At 46.1% G+C, this 17,843-nt stretch overlaps 2 protein-coding genes across 6 annotated transcripts in view; one reads left to right on the plus strand and one right to left on the minus strand.

Moving 5' to 3' along the window:
* The first annotated feature begins 181 nt into the window (after window positions 1-181).
* On the plus strand, window positions 182-3,458 carry LOC117645574 (DNA primase small subunit). Of its 2 annotated transcripts, XM_034385876.1 has the most exons (10): window positions 182-335; window positions 545-654; window positions 754-910; window positions 988-1,163; window positions 1,241-1,439; window positions 1,518-1,728; window positions 1,811-2,016; window positions 2,103-2,293; window positions 2,383-2,433; window positions 3,318-3,458. In XM_034385876.1, exons 2-9 carry the CDS (start codon window positions 546-548, stop codon window positions 2,400-2,402), a joined length of 1,269 nt encoding a protein of 422 aa, XP_034241767.1. In that variant the 5' UTR covers window positions 182-335; window position 545; the 3' UTR covers window positions 2,403-2,433; window positions 3,318-3,458. The 2 variants fall into 2 exon arrangements, with proteins under 2 accessions (XP_034241767.1, XP_034241766.1); XM_034385875.1 differs by lacking the exon at window positions 3,318-3,458 and having other exon boundaries at window positions 2,383-2,571.
* Window positions 2,504-17,843, minus strand: part of LOC117645572 (furin-like protease 1) — a 74,331-nt gene continuing 58,991 nt past the window's right edge. The window contains exons 2-13 of one of the 4 annotated variants that reach the window (XM_034385872.1): window positions 14,304-14,402; window positions 14,045-14,215; window positions 13,817-13,945; window positions 13,340-13,678; window positions 13,016-13,225; window positions 12,713-12,920; window positions 12,389-12,506; window positions 11,748-12,040; window positions 10,100-10,240; window positions 8,190-8,333; window positions 3,373-3,560; window positions 2,504-3,270 (exon numbers count right to left, since the gene is read on the minus strand). In XM_034385872.1, coding sequence (XP_034241763.1) covers window positions 3,070-3,270; window positions 3,373-3,560; window positions 8,190-8,333; window positions 10,100-10,240; window positions 11,748-12,040; window positions 12,389-12,506; window positions 12,713-12,920; window positions 13,016-13,225; window positions 13,340-13,678; window positions 13,817-13,945; window positions 14,045-14,215; window positions 14,304-14,402 — 2,241 coding nt within the window. In that variant the 3' untranslated portion in view covers window positions 2,504-3,069. Of the gene's footprint in view, window positions 3,271-3,372; window positions 3,561-5,282; window positions 8,334-9,117; window positions 9,389-10,099; window positions 10,241-11,747; window positions 12,041-12,388; window positions 12,507-12,712; window positions 12,921-13,015; window positions 13,226-13,339; window positions 13,679-13,816; window positions 13,946-14,044; window positions 14,216-14,303; window positions 14,403-17,843 lie in introns of those variants that run through there. The other 3 variants (XM_034385873.1, XM_034385871.1, XM_034385874.1) reach the window with 3 other exon arrangements.

The raw sequence follows: 17,843 nt of genomic DNA on the forward strand, positions 1-17,843 counted from the left end.
GTTTGCTGATCTGAAAATGCGACTGGCGGTTCCTCTCCGATCAGTTGCTGCGCTCTCGTCCACGCGGCGAACAAATCTCTCTGAGAAGAACGCTGCAAGGTAAAGCCAGGCCGCGAACCGTTCTGAACGTTGCTCCATCTCGCGCGCTCTCGAGATCGCCTGTCACTTGTTGACACCTGGGAAGACCACGTGACCAGCAGCCAATGAGCGCGCGGCTGAGCTGGTTTCCCGCCAAACCCGTCCATCCGAATCGCCATAACCTCCTCTTGGTGGACAGCTGCAGACGGTTGTTTTCTTTCTTTGTGTGTTTCATTCTGCTAAAAGAAATACTCAAGGTAAATGATAGAGACAGTCTCTGAAAGTTCTGTGTGAATTTACTCATTTGTGTTCTCTTCCGGTTTCAGACAGTTTCTGTGTGACTGCATCTTAATATGTCATTCATATGAAATCTGTTGATGTTATTATCATGTATCTGATTGTAACCACAATAGATGGTTTCTATATATTATAAAGAGTTTTGTGTGTCTTCCATTTGTTTTTATAGCATGCAGCTTCCCGAGTTCAATCCTGATTCTCTTCCTGATCTTTTACCCTTGTACTACAAGAGGTTATTCCCGTATGGCCCTTTTTATCGATGGATCAGTTATGGGAATGGTAATACTGCTCTTTTACTTAAAAATTCATTTTAAGGCATCTCTATACAATTGTTTCCTTGCCATCAATATGTTTAATCAATTCCCTTTCCTGTTTTAGTTGAAAACAATTACTTTCAAAATCGTGAGTTTTCATTCACCCTCGCTGAAGATATCTACATCCGCTTCAAGTCTTTCTCTAATCGAGAAGATATGGAAAAAGACATACAGAAGCGTTGTCCCTATAAAATTGATATTGGTGCTGTGTATGCTTCAAGGTAGTCCTTGCTCATAATGTCATGGGAAAATAATACAACAATTCAAATGTTACTGAATGCTTTATTTGCGGTTGCAGGCCTGAAGAAAGACATACGACAGCAGTCTTTCAGCCACAAGAAAGAGAATTAGTATTTGACATTGATATGACAGACTACGATGACGTAAGAACATGCTGTACTGGTGCAGACATCTGTGATAAATGCTGGAAGTTCATGGTGGTGGCCTGCAGAGTACTTGATGCAGCTTTGAGAGGTGATCATCATTACTACATTTATTTTTTCCTTGATAATTCTCTATCAGTATGTTACATATTCTTTTTATTCATGCAGAGGACTTTGGTTGGGAGCATCTTTTATGGGTGTTCTCTGGACGTCGAGGAGTTCATTGCTGGGTGTGCGATGAAAGTGCAAGAAAGCTGGATGTCTCAGCACGTTCAGCTGTGGCCGAATACCTCCAGCTCGTCACCGGTGGTGAGAATAGAGCAAAGAAAGTCATCCTGAACTCTGACAAGCTTCATCACTCCATCAAGTAGGTTTCCAATAGTCAACTTAAGCCCTTTTAAGTACAGAAAATTTCATCCTAATAATTTATTGCTATTATCATCAGGCGAGCTAAAAACTTCATTGAAAAAAAGTTTGAGTCCATGTGCGTTGAAGGACAAGATATATTAGGGACCCCTGAAAGAATCGCAAAAGTGTTGGCTTTAGTACCTGATGAACAGCTAAGACAAGACATGGAACGGGAGATGAACAAGCACAACACCTCTTTACCCAGGTGGCAAGCTTTACAAGCTGTGTTTCAAAATGCTGTTAAGAAAGTAAGTCTTGTGCTTTTAGAATTCATGCAAATTTCAATTTGTGCTTTGTCTTTATTCGAATGCTAATGATTTTGTGTTGCAGGGCCAGGTAAAGAAGTGGCGTCTGCATTTGATAGAAGAGATTATGTTCCAGTACACATATCCTCGATTAGATATAAATGTGTCTAAGGGAATGAATCACTTGCTCAAAGCGCCATTCTGTATACACCCGAAGACTGGTAAAGTCTGTATTCCTTTTAATCCCAAGGCTGCTGAAAAGTTCAACCCAATGAATGTTCCAACAATCAAGTATGACTGTTTGTGTTTCAATGATAATCATGTTTAAATATTTATTTTGCAAGAACGTTTGAGCAAATGCTTATTTCAATTTTCAGTCAACTCATTCATGAAATTGGAAAATTTGATGAAGAACAAATGCAAGATAGCAATGAGGGCCAAGGCAGCTTGAGACGAGTCAAGGATTACAAGAAAACCAGTATGGCTAAAGGAGTTGTAATTTTTGAAGAGTTTGTGCGAAAGCTTGAGGACACGTGGAAAGGCAAACACATAAAAATTGAAGCAAGTGGTAAGGATAAAATTCTGAGGAATCTTTCGCCCTTTCCTTCTCATCCACTTTGTGTGTCAACACCCAGACCTTGCCTGCATTTGTTTCAGATGCTACACTGAAGTTTTGACCTCAATACTTCTCTGGCTGATATGTCACCTGTAAGTATGGGAGTCAACCACATTGTTCAGGACCATCTTCTCAAAAAGTTGCAGTTTTTATTCACTTAAATGCCTTTGAAAAAATATTTATTTTCACTTTTACCAGTTTTAAAAAACATAAAAACCTGATTTCTGAGATTGTGCCATAATTTATTCCATCTCTTGGTGTATTCATTTCTTTTTATCTGCCAAATCGTCTGAGATTATTGATTTCTTAACAAGCATTAAAAAAATTATCAAGCCATTTATAATAGTACTAATTGGATCTATCACAGAGGCTCTTTCATTAGGAGTCAGAGATCAACAATCAAAATTTACTTACAAACAAATAAACTCTTTAACAGACTTGTGAACTCTCTCTTAATCATGTTAGAATCACAACTTTCCTTCATGATGAGTAACCATCAAATAACATGTAATTAAAGCAGTTCTTTTTTAAACAAGTCACCTACTTAAACAATTTTACATGGTAACGTGTTTGAGATTGGTGTTTAACCACAAACACAAGTCTTGTAACACAGCACAAAGATTTACATTAAGAAATTTATCAGCAACAAAAAATATCATATTAATATCAATGGGCTCCTATACTTCAAAATTAATTCAATAAGTTGTGTCTAAAGGATTTAGAAGTCGTTAACTATCATCTGTCTTGACAATTTTATATTGATTTGATATACTCCCGTACCGTATAAAATTCACAACCATAAAAACTATCACAATGATCAGAAGAACAATTGCAATCGAAAACACTGCAACAGTTCTTTGATACCATAGTGCGGTATCCATAGAAGGAAGTAGTGTCTTGGGATAGCAGAAGGTTTCTGATTCTCGTGGCTGTAACAGTAACACAAAATAGAAGTATGCTTATAAATCTGTTTCAGATGCATTCGTCAATGTTAACAACTGTTTGATGTTTGCAAGTCCATCAAAGCTCACCTTATACATAGCAGCATCACCGAAACAAGCAGTACACTCATAGTCGTTGGGCCCAGTGCAGTGCTTGCAAGAATAATGACACCAGGTGCACACAGCGATGTGGGACGCAGGGTCCACTGTGCCATAAGTGCGGTTTGGACACTTTTCTTCACACTGACCCTGCCACAACCACAAGTTTGGAGCGCACTCTGCAAAAGAAAGGATATGCAACACTTCTTTCACCAGTTCATTCATGAGAGATGGGAGCCAAACATGTGGCTTCTGGCCTCTGGGGCCAAACAACAAAAGAACTTACTAGCCAAAGGAACAGTAAAATGTAAATAAAACACAAAATTTAGAAGTATAAAAATAAGACACTATTTTTTGAAAGAGGAACGGACAGTCTGATGAGAAAATCACTATTGTAACTTGCACTATGTTAAGAGAGATGTAGAAAGTCAACCAAAGCACACCAAAAGTGACTCGTAAGAAAGGATACTACTTACAGGAGAAGTCCACACCTCCACCATTGAAAGTTACCAAAACATTGTCCACATACAAATCAAAGACACTCAAACCACACTACAAAAACCAAATAGGAAACCAAAACAAGGATAAAAGGAAAGAAAAGAAAACAACACATAAAATATAAGTTGGAGAACGATTTGTGGAAAATAAGCAGAGAAAAATAAGACTTCCAGTTTTCATCTCTTGATGCCTTTTCAGACTGATGAAAGCAAAGGTGCATGCACTTTATTTCCATCTACAAAGTGCCATTGATAAAACACTGTTCTAAATTGTATTTTGTTCAATGTGTCTTGTGGCAAGGGGATTCCACAGAAAGTAAGTGCAAGCCAGGGGTAATAAAAAGTCATGAAAATGTACAACTACATGGAGCAGCACTACAAACAAAATTTCTTCTACAAGCTACTAGAAACAAATGATCATGCTAAAAAGGGTTGCGGCATGATATGCACAGTGTCAAAGCTGACTCACCATGACACCGATCGAATAGGTGACAATTGTGGATAGCAGCCAGGCACTTTTTTGCCCTCAGAAGAGAGGGATTAAAAAAGTCTCCCATTTATCCTCCACCTGTTAACTCAACTTGGATGCAAGTGCATCAATCATGATCACACATGTGTTCCAAGACCGAGTGCTCTGTTTTTCACAGTGATTTGTGTAGATTCAGAGGGTCAACTTAGCAAAGTTTTATTACAGTTTAAGCTTTGGCAAATCGACCGTACTGCATCCCATTTTATTGAGAAGGCAGGTGCTGGTAAGAAAGGTGGAAAGACAACAGGGAAGATGAGTACGATTACGCCTCCATGCGGACTAAGCTTTGGTAAAGCTAACAGTTTGACTGCAGTCTCTGAAAATTAGAATACGCTCCCAGGGCGAAATCGCACTGTCTTTGTGCTTAATAATCGAATAGTTCTGAGCTGCAATACTTTACTTGTCCTTATCTTGTCCTCTTCTATTTTGTCTCTCCCCTATTCAAAACACTTGACCAGAAAGGATTTGACTTAAAAAGAATAATTAAGTGACCACCATATCAAATAACACACTATCCATCCATTTATGTAATTTGTTTTAAATTTACCATTTACACAAAGAAGAGGGAAACAAACTTTTATGGAAGAAACAGAATCCAATGAATATTGAAATATTGGAAATTATCTAATCTTTACCTGCAAAGCTATTGCCTCATGTGTCTTGGTAGCAGTTAAAAGTTAGGTCATCCGCATGCCCCACCTACATTCCCAAGGCTCGATTAATTGTAATTTTTGCTGGTGTGGTTAAGTTGATTTTCTAACTTTGATTATAGGCAAAATAATTATTTATGTGTTTGGAAGAACCTGAAATGAACAGCACTCCTCTTCTTAATGTGATTGACCTAATATGGGGTTTTGAATTGAATAAAAACTTGGTGATTGTTTCACACGTATTTCTATAAGTTCTCAGGATATGTTTTGAAGCAACAGAATGCCACTCTATTACATACAACATAAACATTGTTACGCTGTTAATTTATTCCAAAAGAGACTTCATTCCTCAACAATTAACGCACTTTACTTATATCCTGGAGTTCTTAAAACAACTTATAACAGAACTATTTACAATAAGCAAGTTTTATTCTGAACAAAAGTTGTCAAGAACTGATTTCTAGCACCAACAAAAAGTCAAACAGTCAAACAACACCTCATTGTGTTACTAGAACAACAAAACAAATTGAAAGAAACAATACTTTATCAGATAATGTCCATTTAAAATAATAATGCACTCTAGTAAAGAGTAAATGATATCACATTGTTGGTTATTCTGTGTCATGAGTTAGTAAGTCGAGCTAAAACCACAACTTAGCAAACGAAAGTCCCCTAGAATGTCTCATTTCTTACAGAGCAACCTCAATTACAGCCATTTAAAATCGAATAAGGTGTTTTCTTTCCTTTTCTGTAACTCATGGAAACCTGCTGGGTACCTTTTTCAAATGATCTGAGTGATGGCTCTCTGAACAAACCCTAATTTTTTAATGTTTATTCTTTCATGTATTCTAAACTGATTTTAGTTATGAATTGAAAATGGGGAACATTACATTATTGCACACATGAAAATCAATAATTACATTATATATGTTGAGTCCTTACAGTTCAGCTCTATAGAGCTCTTTACTCACTAAGCTTCTGCTTATCACATTATTACAGTTGATCAAAACGTTTGACACAATCCCCATGTTAGGTAACTGTTTGTATCCCGTTTGAGCAAGGAAAATCAGCTGCCTTCTTAAGGAAAGGGCTTCTCTCATATCCAATAATAACCATACAGTCACAACTTACTTAAATACATCTTTAAATTAAAACTCTACAAATTTACACACAAAGTCCAACAATTACATAAAAGAAAAGAGCAGATATTTTATACTGTACAAAACATCAATGATATATAACATCACCACAGCATGCATCTCACACATTAGAATAAAACTTATGCACCAGCTTTTCATTTAACAGTATTAGGACCATAAATTAGGCAAAAATAAAAACTAATTTATGAGATGAGCAAAAACAACCACATATTGGGGAAAATGACTCCACAGATTCACCCGTTGACACTTCCGCAATGGAAGTTTAATAGAAGGTCACTATCTCAACAAGCAAGTTGTTCAAAGATGTTGAAAGAAAGAATAGAAAGGAGTAGCGCCGTTCTGAGGGAAATCTAGTGCAGTCTGCTCAATCCACATGCACATGAGAGCAGGTAGCAATTACTTTGCTTTAGCAATTCTTTGGTATGAGAATAGTTTCAAATTGTTTCTTCTATACAGATATCTACAAAATAATTTAGTCATGAATGGATTAAGTAGTTGCGTAATGGCTGCCTAAACACAAAATGAAAATGAGGGGCATATGAATGACCAGTAGAAACAAAATTTATGTAAATTAATAAGCAGGAAGCAATGAAGTCTATACTGGGTGGACATGCTATGTCACTTTCATAATTTGTTCAGAAACCACTGTCATACAAATATTTGGTTGGACTAGACAACAGTAGCCACTTAAATGGCAATATGATACCAGTTACCAGATGCTCTTTGAGATTCTCACAAACCCTATGCAGAAAGTTAAAAAAAAAAATCTGCTGAGGACATACATTTGTGCGAATCCCAAGTTCACTCCCACTCTAAATACTGCTGGATAGTTGTTACCTTGGCCCAAATGAAATAAATGATGCATTCATTTACTCAATACCGGAATGTTGAGAGCAAGCTGCTAAACTATTTTTAAAATATCAATTTTTATTTTCCATCTAGTTAATAAGAGCAGAATAGGAACTGAAATACACATGATCTTTAACAGAAACAAGCTTACTAAATGGATAACCTATCAAGATATGCAATTAGAACTAGTTCATCCACCACAATGTAGGGTTCAAGGTGGCTTTTAAAAGGCCGCCAATAAAACCACACATCAGTCTTGACCATGGACAAAGTAAAATAACACATACTGGGAAGACGGTTTAACAAAAAAAGAAATAGTAAAAAATGGCTTGTCTCATTAAGATTAACACTCCAATTAATATTATTATTCTGGCACGATTCATTTTAAAATATTACGAAAAACACTCAGTACAACCTCAAACATGTACCATCTGTGGTGACGTCATTGAAATAAAATTATGAAGAAATAAAACAAGGAAATAAAATTCAGAGCCAAATGGCTTGTAGAAATAAGTACTTGAAAATGACTCTACTGAACTAAAATGAAACTAAATTAAAATTACATAAATAAAATCTAGTACAGAAATAAATACTCACTCTTCAAGAGAAAAACAATGGGCCATTCTTTACAAACAAACATCACTGATTTAACTAGATCATTACAGTAATGGCTTGGACCACTGGGAATGAAGCACATACATGCATCATTAGACACATTCAATTTGTGAAGACCCTAACACATTTCTTGCAGAGAACCTGCCTTTGGCATTATTAACTTTAGACGAAACACATCTGTGCCTGACACAGGGTGTTTCCACACATATTTCTTTAGAATTTGCTAAAACGAAAGTATCCTCAGTGGATTTATTGCTATTTAAGATGGTGCAGCCTGGGGCTGCCAAAACATGCCTCTTGCGAATGACTATGGTGTTTTCTGTACATGAGACACATCTGGTCCCATGCAAACTTTTATGTCTTCTATGTTTTGTTACTTTGGTTGGACCTGATATGTTAGTAGAGTGCTTCTCTATTTTTGATATTTTTGACATGTGATGTAATTTATCACCTGGCATGTGTGGTGCTGTCACAAGTTGCAGCAACAGTAACGAAAGTAAGCACAAACCTAGACAATAGCGATGAGTTGAATCCTGCGACACACACCCGGAGCTCGAGGTTCCATCTTCGGTTGTGGTCCGTTGCACCTCATTTCGAGCATGGCCGACTTCCTTCCACTGGCGCCCAATGTCTGGCTCCACCACGTTTTCATCTGTGAAAGCCATAGTAAATACAGAAACTGCAAAAATGCCCTCTTGGATTTTCAAATTATTTTCTATGGTTGTTCATTAAAAAAAAAATAGCATTTTCAAAGTTTGTGAGTGTACACTCCACATTTCCCATCTCCTAAATAAGGTGTTTTATATTGAACAATTTTCTTCTGCTTTCCACAGAAGATCAAAGCCATGTCTCATAACTTGCCAAATTATAATAACAAAATACTCACCATGCGAAGCAACATGCATTTCAAACTCCATGTTATTGTTTACTTTGAGCACTATGTAAGGAAGGCTGAACCTAATGCAATGTTGTAGAAATCTTGGTAGTTGATACAGAACCAATCAAGTACATGCAGTAAAAACTAACTTTTTACAACACCTTAATTAGTAAATTAATTTTGCATGTATACCCCAGCTAGACAGATTTTTAGAAGGATGTGATGGTCAGAATGCATGCAGCGTTGGTTTCAGTATATATACAGCATCCAACTAATATCAACAATGCAAAATTCATGCAAAATAAAAACACGGGTGGAGAATTTAGTAATCTTTGTTTGTTCTTCGATTTCTTCAAGAACTTAGGAAGTTGTGTCAAAACATCCCAAATACTTCTAAATTCCTCAGAGTAAAACTCGTCATGTGTTAAAACTGTGAATAAGTCCCTACAATAAAACTGCTTTGCACTGAGTTCTTAAGGACGTTATGCCATTTGTTACAAGTCTATTGACTTTTAATGGGTATCATTGGGGAAATAAGCAAAGTAAGTACAAGAGAAAGTTCAAAGGGAAAGTACCAATATTTATCAAAAGGAGAGGCAAGGTTTGATTTAAGAAAATAATGAGACCAAACACAGTGTTAATGCTACTTTAAAGGCACGGTATAATACTAAAACATCAATCCAAACTGATACAACATAGGGGACTAGGCCAAAGAGAGAAAACCCCCAAACAATTTGACAACCGAAACAGTATTAGCTATGCCAAGTTAATTAACTAGCAATTATAACATAAAAAAGGCCTTGCAATTCTCAACAAAAGTTGGAGAATACCTGAAAAATAAAGCAGACACAAAAACATTTAATTATTGTCCCACTCCTCAAAAACAAAACAAAATCCACAGCACAACTTAAAGACTTTCCCAAACTCCACACTATGTAACAACCAATCCACACGAAGCAACAGGATAAAAGGAAGCATACAGACCAAAACAAACAGTGCCACAGATAAGAAAGTAGCAAGTTGCGAAATTACTTTGCAATTTACACAAAAACAGTGCCCATGTCACACACTAAGAGCTGGTAGCTCCTCTTTCTCTGAGCAGACTGCAAGCTCAAATACTGCTTCTATTATTATCTATTTACAGCATGCTGAAGCACCAATTTAGTTTGAGTTTATGGCATCTATGAAAGTGGCAAAATAATCCTGAATGTATTTACTAAAGTTATTATATGATCCGCAACAATCAGGTCTGAGCTAGTAACTTATATAATTTTCCTGTGTGCTTCCAGGCTTTGTATGACCGTTGTAAATAATTGAATTGCCAATATCTTGAGACCACAAAGTCCCTTTTGGCTTGCTGAATACTTGAGCTATTTTAGAAAGTTTAGAAGAACGTTTCCAATTTACGAAAAGCAATGAAAAGCTTTCTTTGCAGACTAAAGATTAACTACTGTACTTCTTAGCACTAAAAGGATTATGGTTTAGTCTAAGGTTTAAGAGAAATTTTTCATTGATCATGAAACAAGATGGTGGCTGCTTACCTTGATTGGGGGAAGACTGGTTAACAGGACGGTTGATGCCATATTTTGGACTGCCATTGTTGACTGGAGGTTTCCTGTTGCCATCGCTGCCAGGTTCCGTTTCAGTTCCATAGAGAATAAGCTTCCACTCTGTGAGTGTTCCTGCACAGAAAAAGTCCTTTGTTAGCCCTGGGTTTCTAAACAAGAGGAATCAACTACATCAGCAACTAAAACTATCAGCACGATAGTGTTATCAAATAACATGTGCGGCTCCTAGATGCTAAGAAACACGGCACTACTCTGATATAACAGCATCACATGAACCAAGTGTGGAGCAAAGCAAAGAAATCTGTCTAAACTACTCTCTGAAGAATTCCTTAAAAACAATACTAATAAGCAAAACAATACAATGTAACATTGGCAATCAGAAAGTACTTCATGCAAAACAATGAAAACAAAAAACAAGAAAGAACAACACACACACATTCTAATTGAAGCAGCTGTCAAATTATTGCAAACAATTCAGAAAATCAGCAACGAAGGAAACCAAATAAAACGACTGGAAAGTAAACAAAACCGATGACAAACTGAGACCGAGAAACTAAAACGAGAGCACCTGCCGCTACAAAGGCTACACAGCAGCAACAAGAACAAGGAGCATGCCGATAGAGGATTTGTTTTTATTTTTCTTGCCTTCCCCTTGGTGGCGCTGCCTGGAGCCGCTCTTCTCGCGCTGCGGGTTGCGGGCGGGGGCGGGCGGGGAGGGCCGGGGAGGGGGAGGGGGCGGGGGCGCCTGGCCGCCGAAGCCTGACTGGTCAGTTCCCACGTCTTCGTGGAAGGGGAAGACGGGGTACAAATGGACTTTGGCGTACTGCTGGAACAGCGAGGTGGACTGCCCCACGGGCCGGGAGTCCCGCTCTTGCTCCATGACGACGGGCACGACGGGCGCGACGGGCGCGGGCGTCGTCGTGGTCCTCACCCTGGGCACGGCCTTGACGGCCTTGAGGTTCTTGCTGGCGCGCGGCACGGACGTCGTGGCGTCCGCCTTGGCCTCGGCCCTCGAGTCCGCCTTGGGCTCCCGCGTCGTCGTCAGGATCCGCAGGAAGTTCTTCTGCGCGGACTTGGTGGCGTTGCGCGGCGCCGAGGACGACGACGACGTCGGCGGCCGCGCCGTGGCCTTGTTCTTGCTCTGCTTCTTGTTCTTGCGGGGGTAGGACGGCAGGTTGACGCCCGAGGGCGGCGACATGAGGGACGTCTTCCGGCCCGCGGAAGACTGGGGGGTCTGGGGGGCCTGGGGCGCCTTGGGCTCGGAGGGGGACTGCGTCATGTGGCTGAGGTGCTGGTAGGGCGGCCCCGTCAGGTCGGACAGGTCGGCGCCGTGGAAGTGCTCCTCCTCGCGGTTCGGGAAATTCGACGTTCCGTAAAAAATCAGCGCCCACTCCTCTAGAGTGGCTCGTCCTGCAGAGCAGCGGCGAGCAAAGGAGAGAGAGAGAGAGAGAGAGAAGGCACGGCACGAGTTAGTGACAGGCAAGCTACAGGCGAGACGCAGAGCTGCGTGTCTGCACACACAGCGCTAGGGGTAGGAGAGTCGGGTTAGCAGGCGACACACAGTTACCTTCGAACGACATATTCGAGTAAAACAGAGACTTTGACGGGATGAGTGCCTCACCTAGGAACCTGCCCTCGTTGTGGATCTCGAGCTGCCACACGCCGAAGGGCTGCTCGCCCCACGTGTGCACGGACATGAAGGGCCAGGCCGTGAAGCCTGCGCGCGACATGTCGTGGGGGCGGCGCGCCAGCAGCGTGGAGCGCGTGCCGTTGGGCGACGTCAGGTGGATCTGGAGGTCGCCGCGCCGCGACGACGCCAGGCTGATCTTGGCCTGCACGTGCTCCAGGAAGTTGACGCCCGCGCACTCCTTGACGTGCAGCTGCAGCACCACCTGGCTCTTGGACGGGATGAGCCTGGAACGGGGAGGCACACCGTCAGGACGCACAGTGGGCCAGAGGACCAGCGGTGGCAGCCGAAACTCTAGACGCGTTTTGAGCTCTAGAGTCGCTGAACAGGACTCGAACCGGACGTGTGACCCCACCAATGGATTGCTATCCTAACGAGGAATCCATTGGTGGGGTCGCACGTCCCGTTCGAGTCCTGTTTAGCGACTCTGGAGCTCTAAACGCGATCAGGCCGCCCCCGCCGGTCTTCTGGCCCACTGTGGGACGCCGTCAGGACGCAGTCACAAGGGCTTTCGCTCTCCAAGAGGTTCCCGAGGGATCGCCAACGAAGGGCTCCCCGGGGACGCGCTAACTTACTTGTCCACGTGCGGGGCGGAGACCTCACAGCGGCGCTGCTCGGGGACCGCCTTCCAGGTTCGCGCGAGCTGCACCATGGCGTGCGCGTCCATCAGGCCGTAGCCGAACGAGTGGCTCACTGGAATGGCAACGGGGTCGCATTAAGTACACAGACAAAAATTACTGAAACTTTTTTTTAAGAAAATGCGTTTTTTATCTTAAAAAAGGCATTTTTTTTTCTAAAAGAAAAGATGGAATTAAAAAAAAAAGACTTTTTGGATAAACGTTAACTCCTTTTTTTTTTTTTTCAAAAAGTTTGAAAAAATGATAAGAAAAGTTTCAGACCGTTCCTGCCCACGCCGTTGACCGCCCAGTCCGAGCTCTGCAGGTTGGCGGGCCTGGCGGTGCGCACCACGATGTGCTGCATGTCCCTCCAGGTGAGGTCGCGGTTCGCCTCCAGCGCCAGCGCGCAGATGCCGGCCGCCAGGGGCGCCGACGCCGACGTGCCGGTGTGGGAGCTCGTGCACATGTGGTGGAGGTCGATGGTCACCACCTGGCATCACCAACAAGCCCGTCAAGTCTCAAAAAATATTGCAAAAAATATTTTTTTAAAAATTGGAAGGAAAAAAAAAAGAGTTGAACGCGGACCTGCTTCTCCCCGGTCTGGCCGCTGCTGTAGGTGGTGGCCAGGGTGGAGCTGCACGCCTCCGAGTACCAGGGCACCAGGCCGTTCTCCGTGGCGCTGGAGATGGACAAGGTCCAGATGGAGTTGGTGTAGCCGTCGCAGTTGCAGTTGTCCATGTCCCTGCCGCCGTTGCCGGACGCCCACACGAAGATGGACCCCTTGCCGCCACGACCCTGCGTCCAAATGAATTTTTTTTCGTTTAACGGTGTGATTTTCAAACAAATAGCCTAAAAAAACATTGAAATTTTAAGGGTGTTCATGTGGTGGGGGGAGTGGCGGTGACTGACCCTGCTGATGCCCTCGAGGAAGGCGCGGGTGGCGAGCTCGCCGGGCCCGTCCACGGTCTTGCCGTCGTCGTCGGGCCCCCAGGACGCCGAGTAGATGTCGATGTGCTGCGGGTTGAGGCTGAGCGAGCGCGCCTCCACGGCGTCGGTCACGTCGCCGTCCAGCATGCGCACGCCGCCCACGCTGGCGCCGAAGGCCACCCCCACGGCGCAGATGGAGTTGTTGGCGGTGGCGGCCACCTCGCCGGCGCAGCGCGTGCCGTGCCGGTTCGAGTCCAGCATGTCGTAGCGCGGCATGGGGTCGTCGTCGTGGCTGTTCACGTCGTAGCTCGCCTGCGGGTCCTGGAGACAGAGACACGCGTCAGGGCAGAGGTTCGAATACCCGTCGTCATTTCATTATAAAATTGAAAAGTTTTGGTTACAATTTCTTTTCCTGAAAAAATGTAGGCCTCCACAACTTGTCTTTCGCTTTCCACTTACGTAGTTCTTGAAGATGTCGGGGTGGTCCTTCTCCAGGCCGTCGTCCAGGATGGTGACGACCACGTTCCGGCCGGTGTAGCCCTCGTCCCACGCGGGCTGCACGTTCATGTCCAGGCCGCCGCCGCGGTTCTGGAACGGAGCGAAGCGAAGCAGCGTTGTAGCGACGCTCAAACAGTGGACTTGCCAGAGGGCCGGTGGAGGTGGTCAAAATCCCGGACGGGTACTCACCAGGTACCACATCTGCTGCCACCGGGGGTCGGTGAACATGACGGGGGTCTTGGAGCGCGACGTGCGCGGTCCGGTGCGCGCGCCTCGCTCCTCGCGGCCCGCGCGGTCGCGCACCTCCACGAAGTCCCGCTTGACGCGTCGCTTGATCCTCTGCTGCCGGGCCGACTTGACCTGCACACAGCAAAAAAAAAAAAATAATAATAAATAAATGTTCACCAGTGTAGTAAAACCAAAATAACATTTCGGGTCGCTATCTTACCGTCGGCTCGCTGAGAAGTCGGTGGTCATGGTGGGGGCTGGGGTCGACGGAGCGCTTGGCGACCCGCTTGTGCTCGAAGTGGTACACGTCGGGGAAGATCTGCAACACAACACAACAGGCATTCATTAGCGCCAGCCGACAAGCCACGCTGCCATGGAGCACCGTCGCCGCTCCGCGTGCTACGCCTGGCAACGCCCCACGCGGCGCAGACCGCACAAGACTACCACGGCGCGGCACGGCACGCCGCGGCGACCGCACCGCCGCAACCGCACTGTTCCATCGCGCCGCGCTCCGCTCCAAGTGCATAGCGCCTGCCATGGGGACGATAGGCCACACGCCGCACAGCGCTGCCGGCCGGGCCGGCCCAGCGCGACTCGCAGGGGTCTGTGGCTGCGGGGCCGCTCCTGCCGCCCGGGCTGCACGCCCATTCCGAGAGACGTTTTCGTCGCTCTGTCTCTCTCGCACCTATGCGGGACGCCCCGTGAGTGCGAGGGAGACGGAGCAGTGACATCAACGCTCCGAATCAGTCCGCAGAGCGTGGAGGCGATCACCCCCACCCAGTCCCACATTCGGCCTCCGTCCCGACCACGACGGCAGAGTCATTGGAACCGAAGAGGAGCGCGAAGACAGTCGCGTCAAGTTTTACGGTGTACAGCTTGAAACCCTCTCGCGAACCCTGTACAAGCGTCCACATTCATTTCCCGCGCGAATAGAGCCCAGCTGCGAGTCTGACACGCGTGGGGCAGAGTTTCGTTTCGCGGTGTACCAGCGTGCTGTGGGCGGCCCCGCCGCGCCGCGCTGCGTCCCGTCGCGAACCGCGCGCCAATTTATACACGATTTAATAGCTGTCGGGGCGGGCCAGCCAGCCAGCGCGGCGTGGGTGCTGCTGAAGCATGCCGAAGCGAACCGACTATCTGTGCCACATGGTCCAACGCGCCGAGACGCCCCGCCCTGCCACGCCCCGCCACGCCCCGCCACACGGGCAGACCCCAAAGCCAACCCGACAGAGACCCGGGCCGGGCGCGCCCCGCCGCCGCCACGCCAGAGTCAACAAACGGCTGAGCTATGTGTAAACTGGAAAGCCAAGCCACACGACGCCAAACCCCGCCAAGCCACACAAACGCACACACATACAGGGGGAAGGGGGTGGGGGTTGATGTGACGCGGTACGAGTAGTGGCGTGGCGAGGCTCTCGCTCCTCGCACTTGGGGTGAACCTGCACTGCAAGCCTGCACACGACGGCACCTCCAAGCGTGCAGCCGTGCACGCTGGACAATAGGGGCATCGGGCTGCAGCAGGCTGTCGCTCTGTCTCTCTCGCACTCATGGGGCGTCGTTGCTTCGCCGGCGTGACGAGAGAGACAGCGATAATGGGGAGAGAGAGGCGAGGGGCCGGGGAGGGCGGGGGCTAGAGAGGTCCTCCAGAGAGGCAGGTAGAGAGGTGCAGGGAAAAGCACGGCAAAATGAACGCACACATCGCGGGCTGCCAATGTCGGGCGATGTTTCATCCGGTATCGTGATGGCGGCCCGCCTACAGGTAGGGAAACCCAATAACCTGTCCACAGGGCTATCGGCTCCTTTGGCCACTGTTTTTCTTTTTCCAGGTGTATGCGGCATGAGAGAGAGAGAGAGAGAGAGAGAGAGAGAGAGAGAGAGAGAGAGAGAGAGACCCTTCCTCCCAAAGCGACTCGACTGCCTTACTTAAAGGAGAGCGTCCGACTGCCACGGGGAACTGGCGATACCGGCGGGTACCACATCGCTGCTGCTATCCCCACCCCCGCCTCTCTCTCTCCCAAACTCACGGCGTGAGACGCGAGTCAAGTTGGCGTAAGTGGGTGCGCGCTGCGGCTAAGTGGGTTGGGGCAGTCGAGGTAAGTGGTACAGGTGGATACCGGGCCGTAGCGTGCTGTAGCGTGCGCAGTTAGCCACAAAGTTGGCCGAGAGAGAGAGAGAGAGAGAGAGAGAGAGAGAGAGAGAGAGAGAGAGAGAGAGAGAGAGAGAGAGAGTCACTTTTTGTCGAGGAGTTTGCGCGCAGCTAGGTGAACATGCTGTAGTCGGCAGGGGCAGCAGACTGCTCAGACTGACAAACGACTCGGAAAAAAACAAAACGCTGAAGAGAGAAAATAAAAAAAAAGTGCGTCGAGTGGGTTGTTACACCCCCGACGTGGCGGAAATAGGAGGAGGTTGCCACGTGTTCCCGTTCGACCGGCACACTGCTAATCCCTTTGCGGACACTGTAATACCTTCCGGTCGCTTCCGGTCTGCATTCATGGCGAAAGCGAGAGGCGAAACTGCGCAGTCATCCCCGAAGAGAGGGCCCCGCCCCGTGCGACCTAATTCCCCCCCCCCCCTTTTCCTCCCCCTTTTCTCGATACTATCTACAGTCGTTTGTCACACCTCCCTGCGCCGAGGACCCAAAAAAAAATAAAAAAATAAAGAAGGAACAAAATCGGAAGAAAGTCTCGCCGTTTATTCGCTAAGTGGAGGTGGCGTCTCGCAGACCGTTTGCCCTTCTTTACGGGTGGCGGGACCATCATCACCCCCCACCAAAAAAATTTATCATTTGGCGCCAAAACTTTTATGAGAGCGGGAGAGTAGAAACCCCTCACGTCACCGCAAAAAAAAAGATAGAAAAAGGATTTTTTTTCACAAAAAAAAGATAAACCAGGGGGCAAGGAAAGGAAACGGTGACACACAGGTGCTTACGCGCGGAAACAATGAAAGACAGAAAAAAACAAAACGAAAAACACGGTGATGACGTTAGGAAAGCGAGTTAAGCGACGAACGGCACAAGTTTTGCCACGCCACCGGAAATGACGCTGCGCCTAATTGGACCGCCAGGATGAGGGGGAGCGAGAGAGAAAGAGAGAGTGGGAGAAAGAGTGCAAAAAAAAGATGCAACAATAACAAGGTATAACAAGGCACCGCGAAACGTAAAAATGTCCACCTGAAGTTGCCTCGTCAGGTGAGGGAAAAGAGGATCGTGATAATTCAAACAAGGGAGATAACGCAAACGCGGAGGCCAGGGCGAGAAGCAGAGAGAGAGGGGGGGAGGGGGGCAAGATTATATGGACACTGAAATAATTCTCATGGGTCGTTCTAGGGATGAAACCCACGGCAAAAACGGCGCGAGGGGTGGGGGGTTGGGGGTGCGCACGATAAATTCAAAAGTTGTTTGGGACTATGATGAGGGGGTTGGACACACACACACACTTTTCCCCACAGAGATGCAGGAAGCGATTAAATTACACGAGATATACGAAACAGCTCCGGCCCTGACGGGGCAATAGCTTGGCCCGGCTTGGCCTAGGCTTGGCCAAGGCTCGGTCGCCCCGCCGCAAAATTTAGTCCAAGAATTACACTCCGGCGCGACACTACACGACCGCCACCGGGGGAGGCTGGGCCGGGCCTTGCTCGGCTAGAGCAGCGGGGCCTCGTAAACCACCTCGAGGAGCGGGCGGGCGAGCAGGCGGGCGAGCAGGCGGCGGCTACGGCCTCGCCGGGAGGGAGATGCACGCGGACCATTACCCGGAACACTACA

Source organism: Thrips palmi, unplaced genomic scaffold (assembly GCF_012932325.1).
Source record: "Thrips palmi isolate BJ-2018 unplaced genomic scaffold, TpBJ-2018v1 HiC_scaffold_18, whole genome shotgun sequence".
Taxonomy (NCBI): domain Eukaryota; kingdom Metazoa; phylum Arthropoda; class Insecta; order Thysanoptera; family Thripidae; genus Thrips; species Thrips palmi.

What these genes read in the sequence shown, in the direction of transcription:
- LOC117645574 (XM_034385876.1), top strand. Translation starts at nt 546, where the DNA reads ATGCAGCTTCCCGAGTTCAATCCTGATTCTCTTCCTGATCTTTTACCC. An exon ending in ATGGATCAGTTATGGGAATG is followed by an intron (nt 655 to 753) that starts GTAATACTGCTC and finishes TTCCTGTTTTAG; the next exon opens with TTGAAAACAATTACTTTCAA. An exon ending in ACTTGATGCAGCTTTGAGAG is followed by an intron (nt 1,164 to 1,240) that starts GTGATCATCATT and finishes TTATTCATGCAG; the next exon opens with AGGACTTTGGTTGGGAGCAT.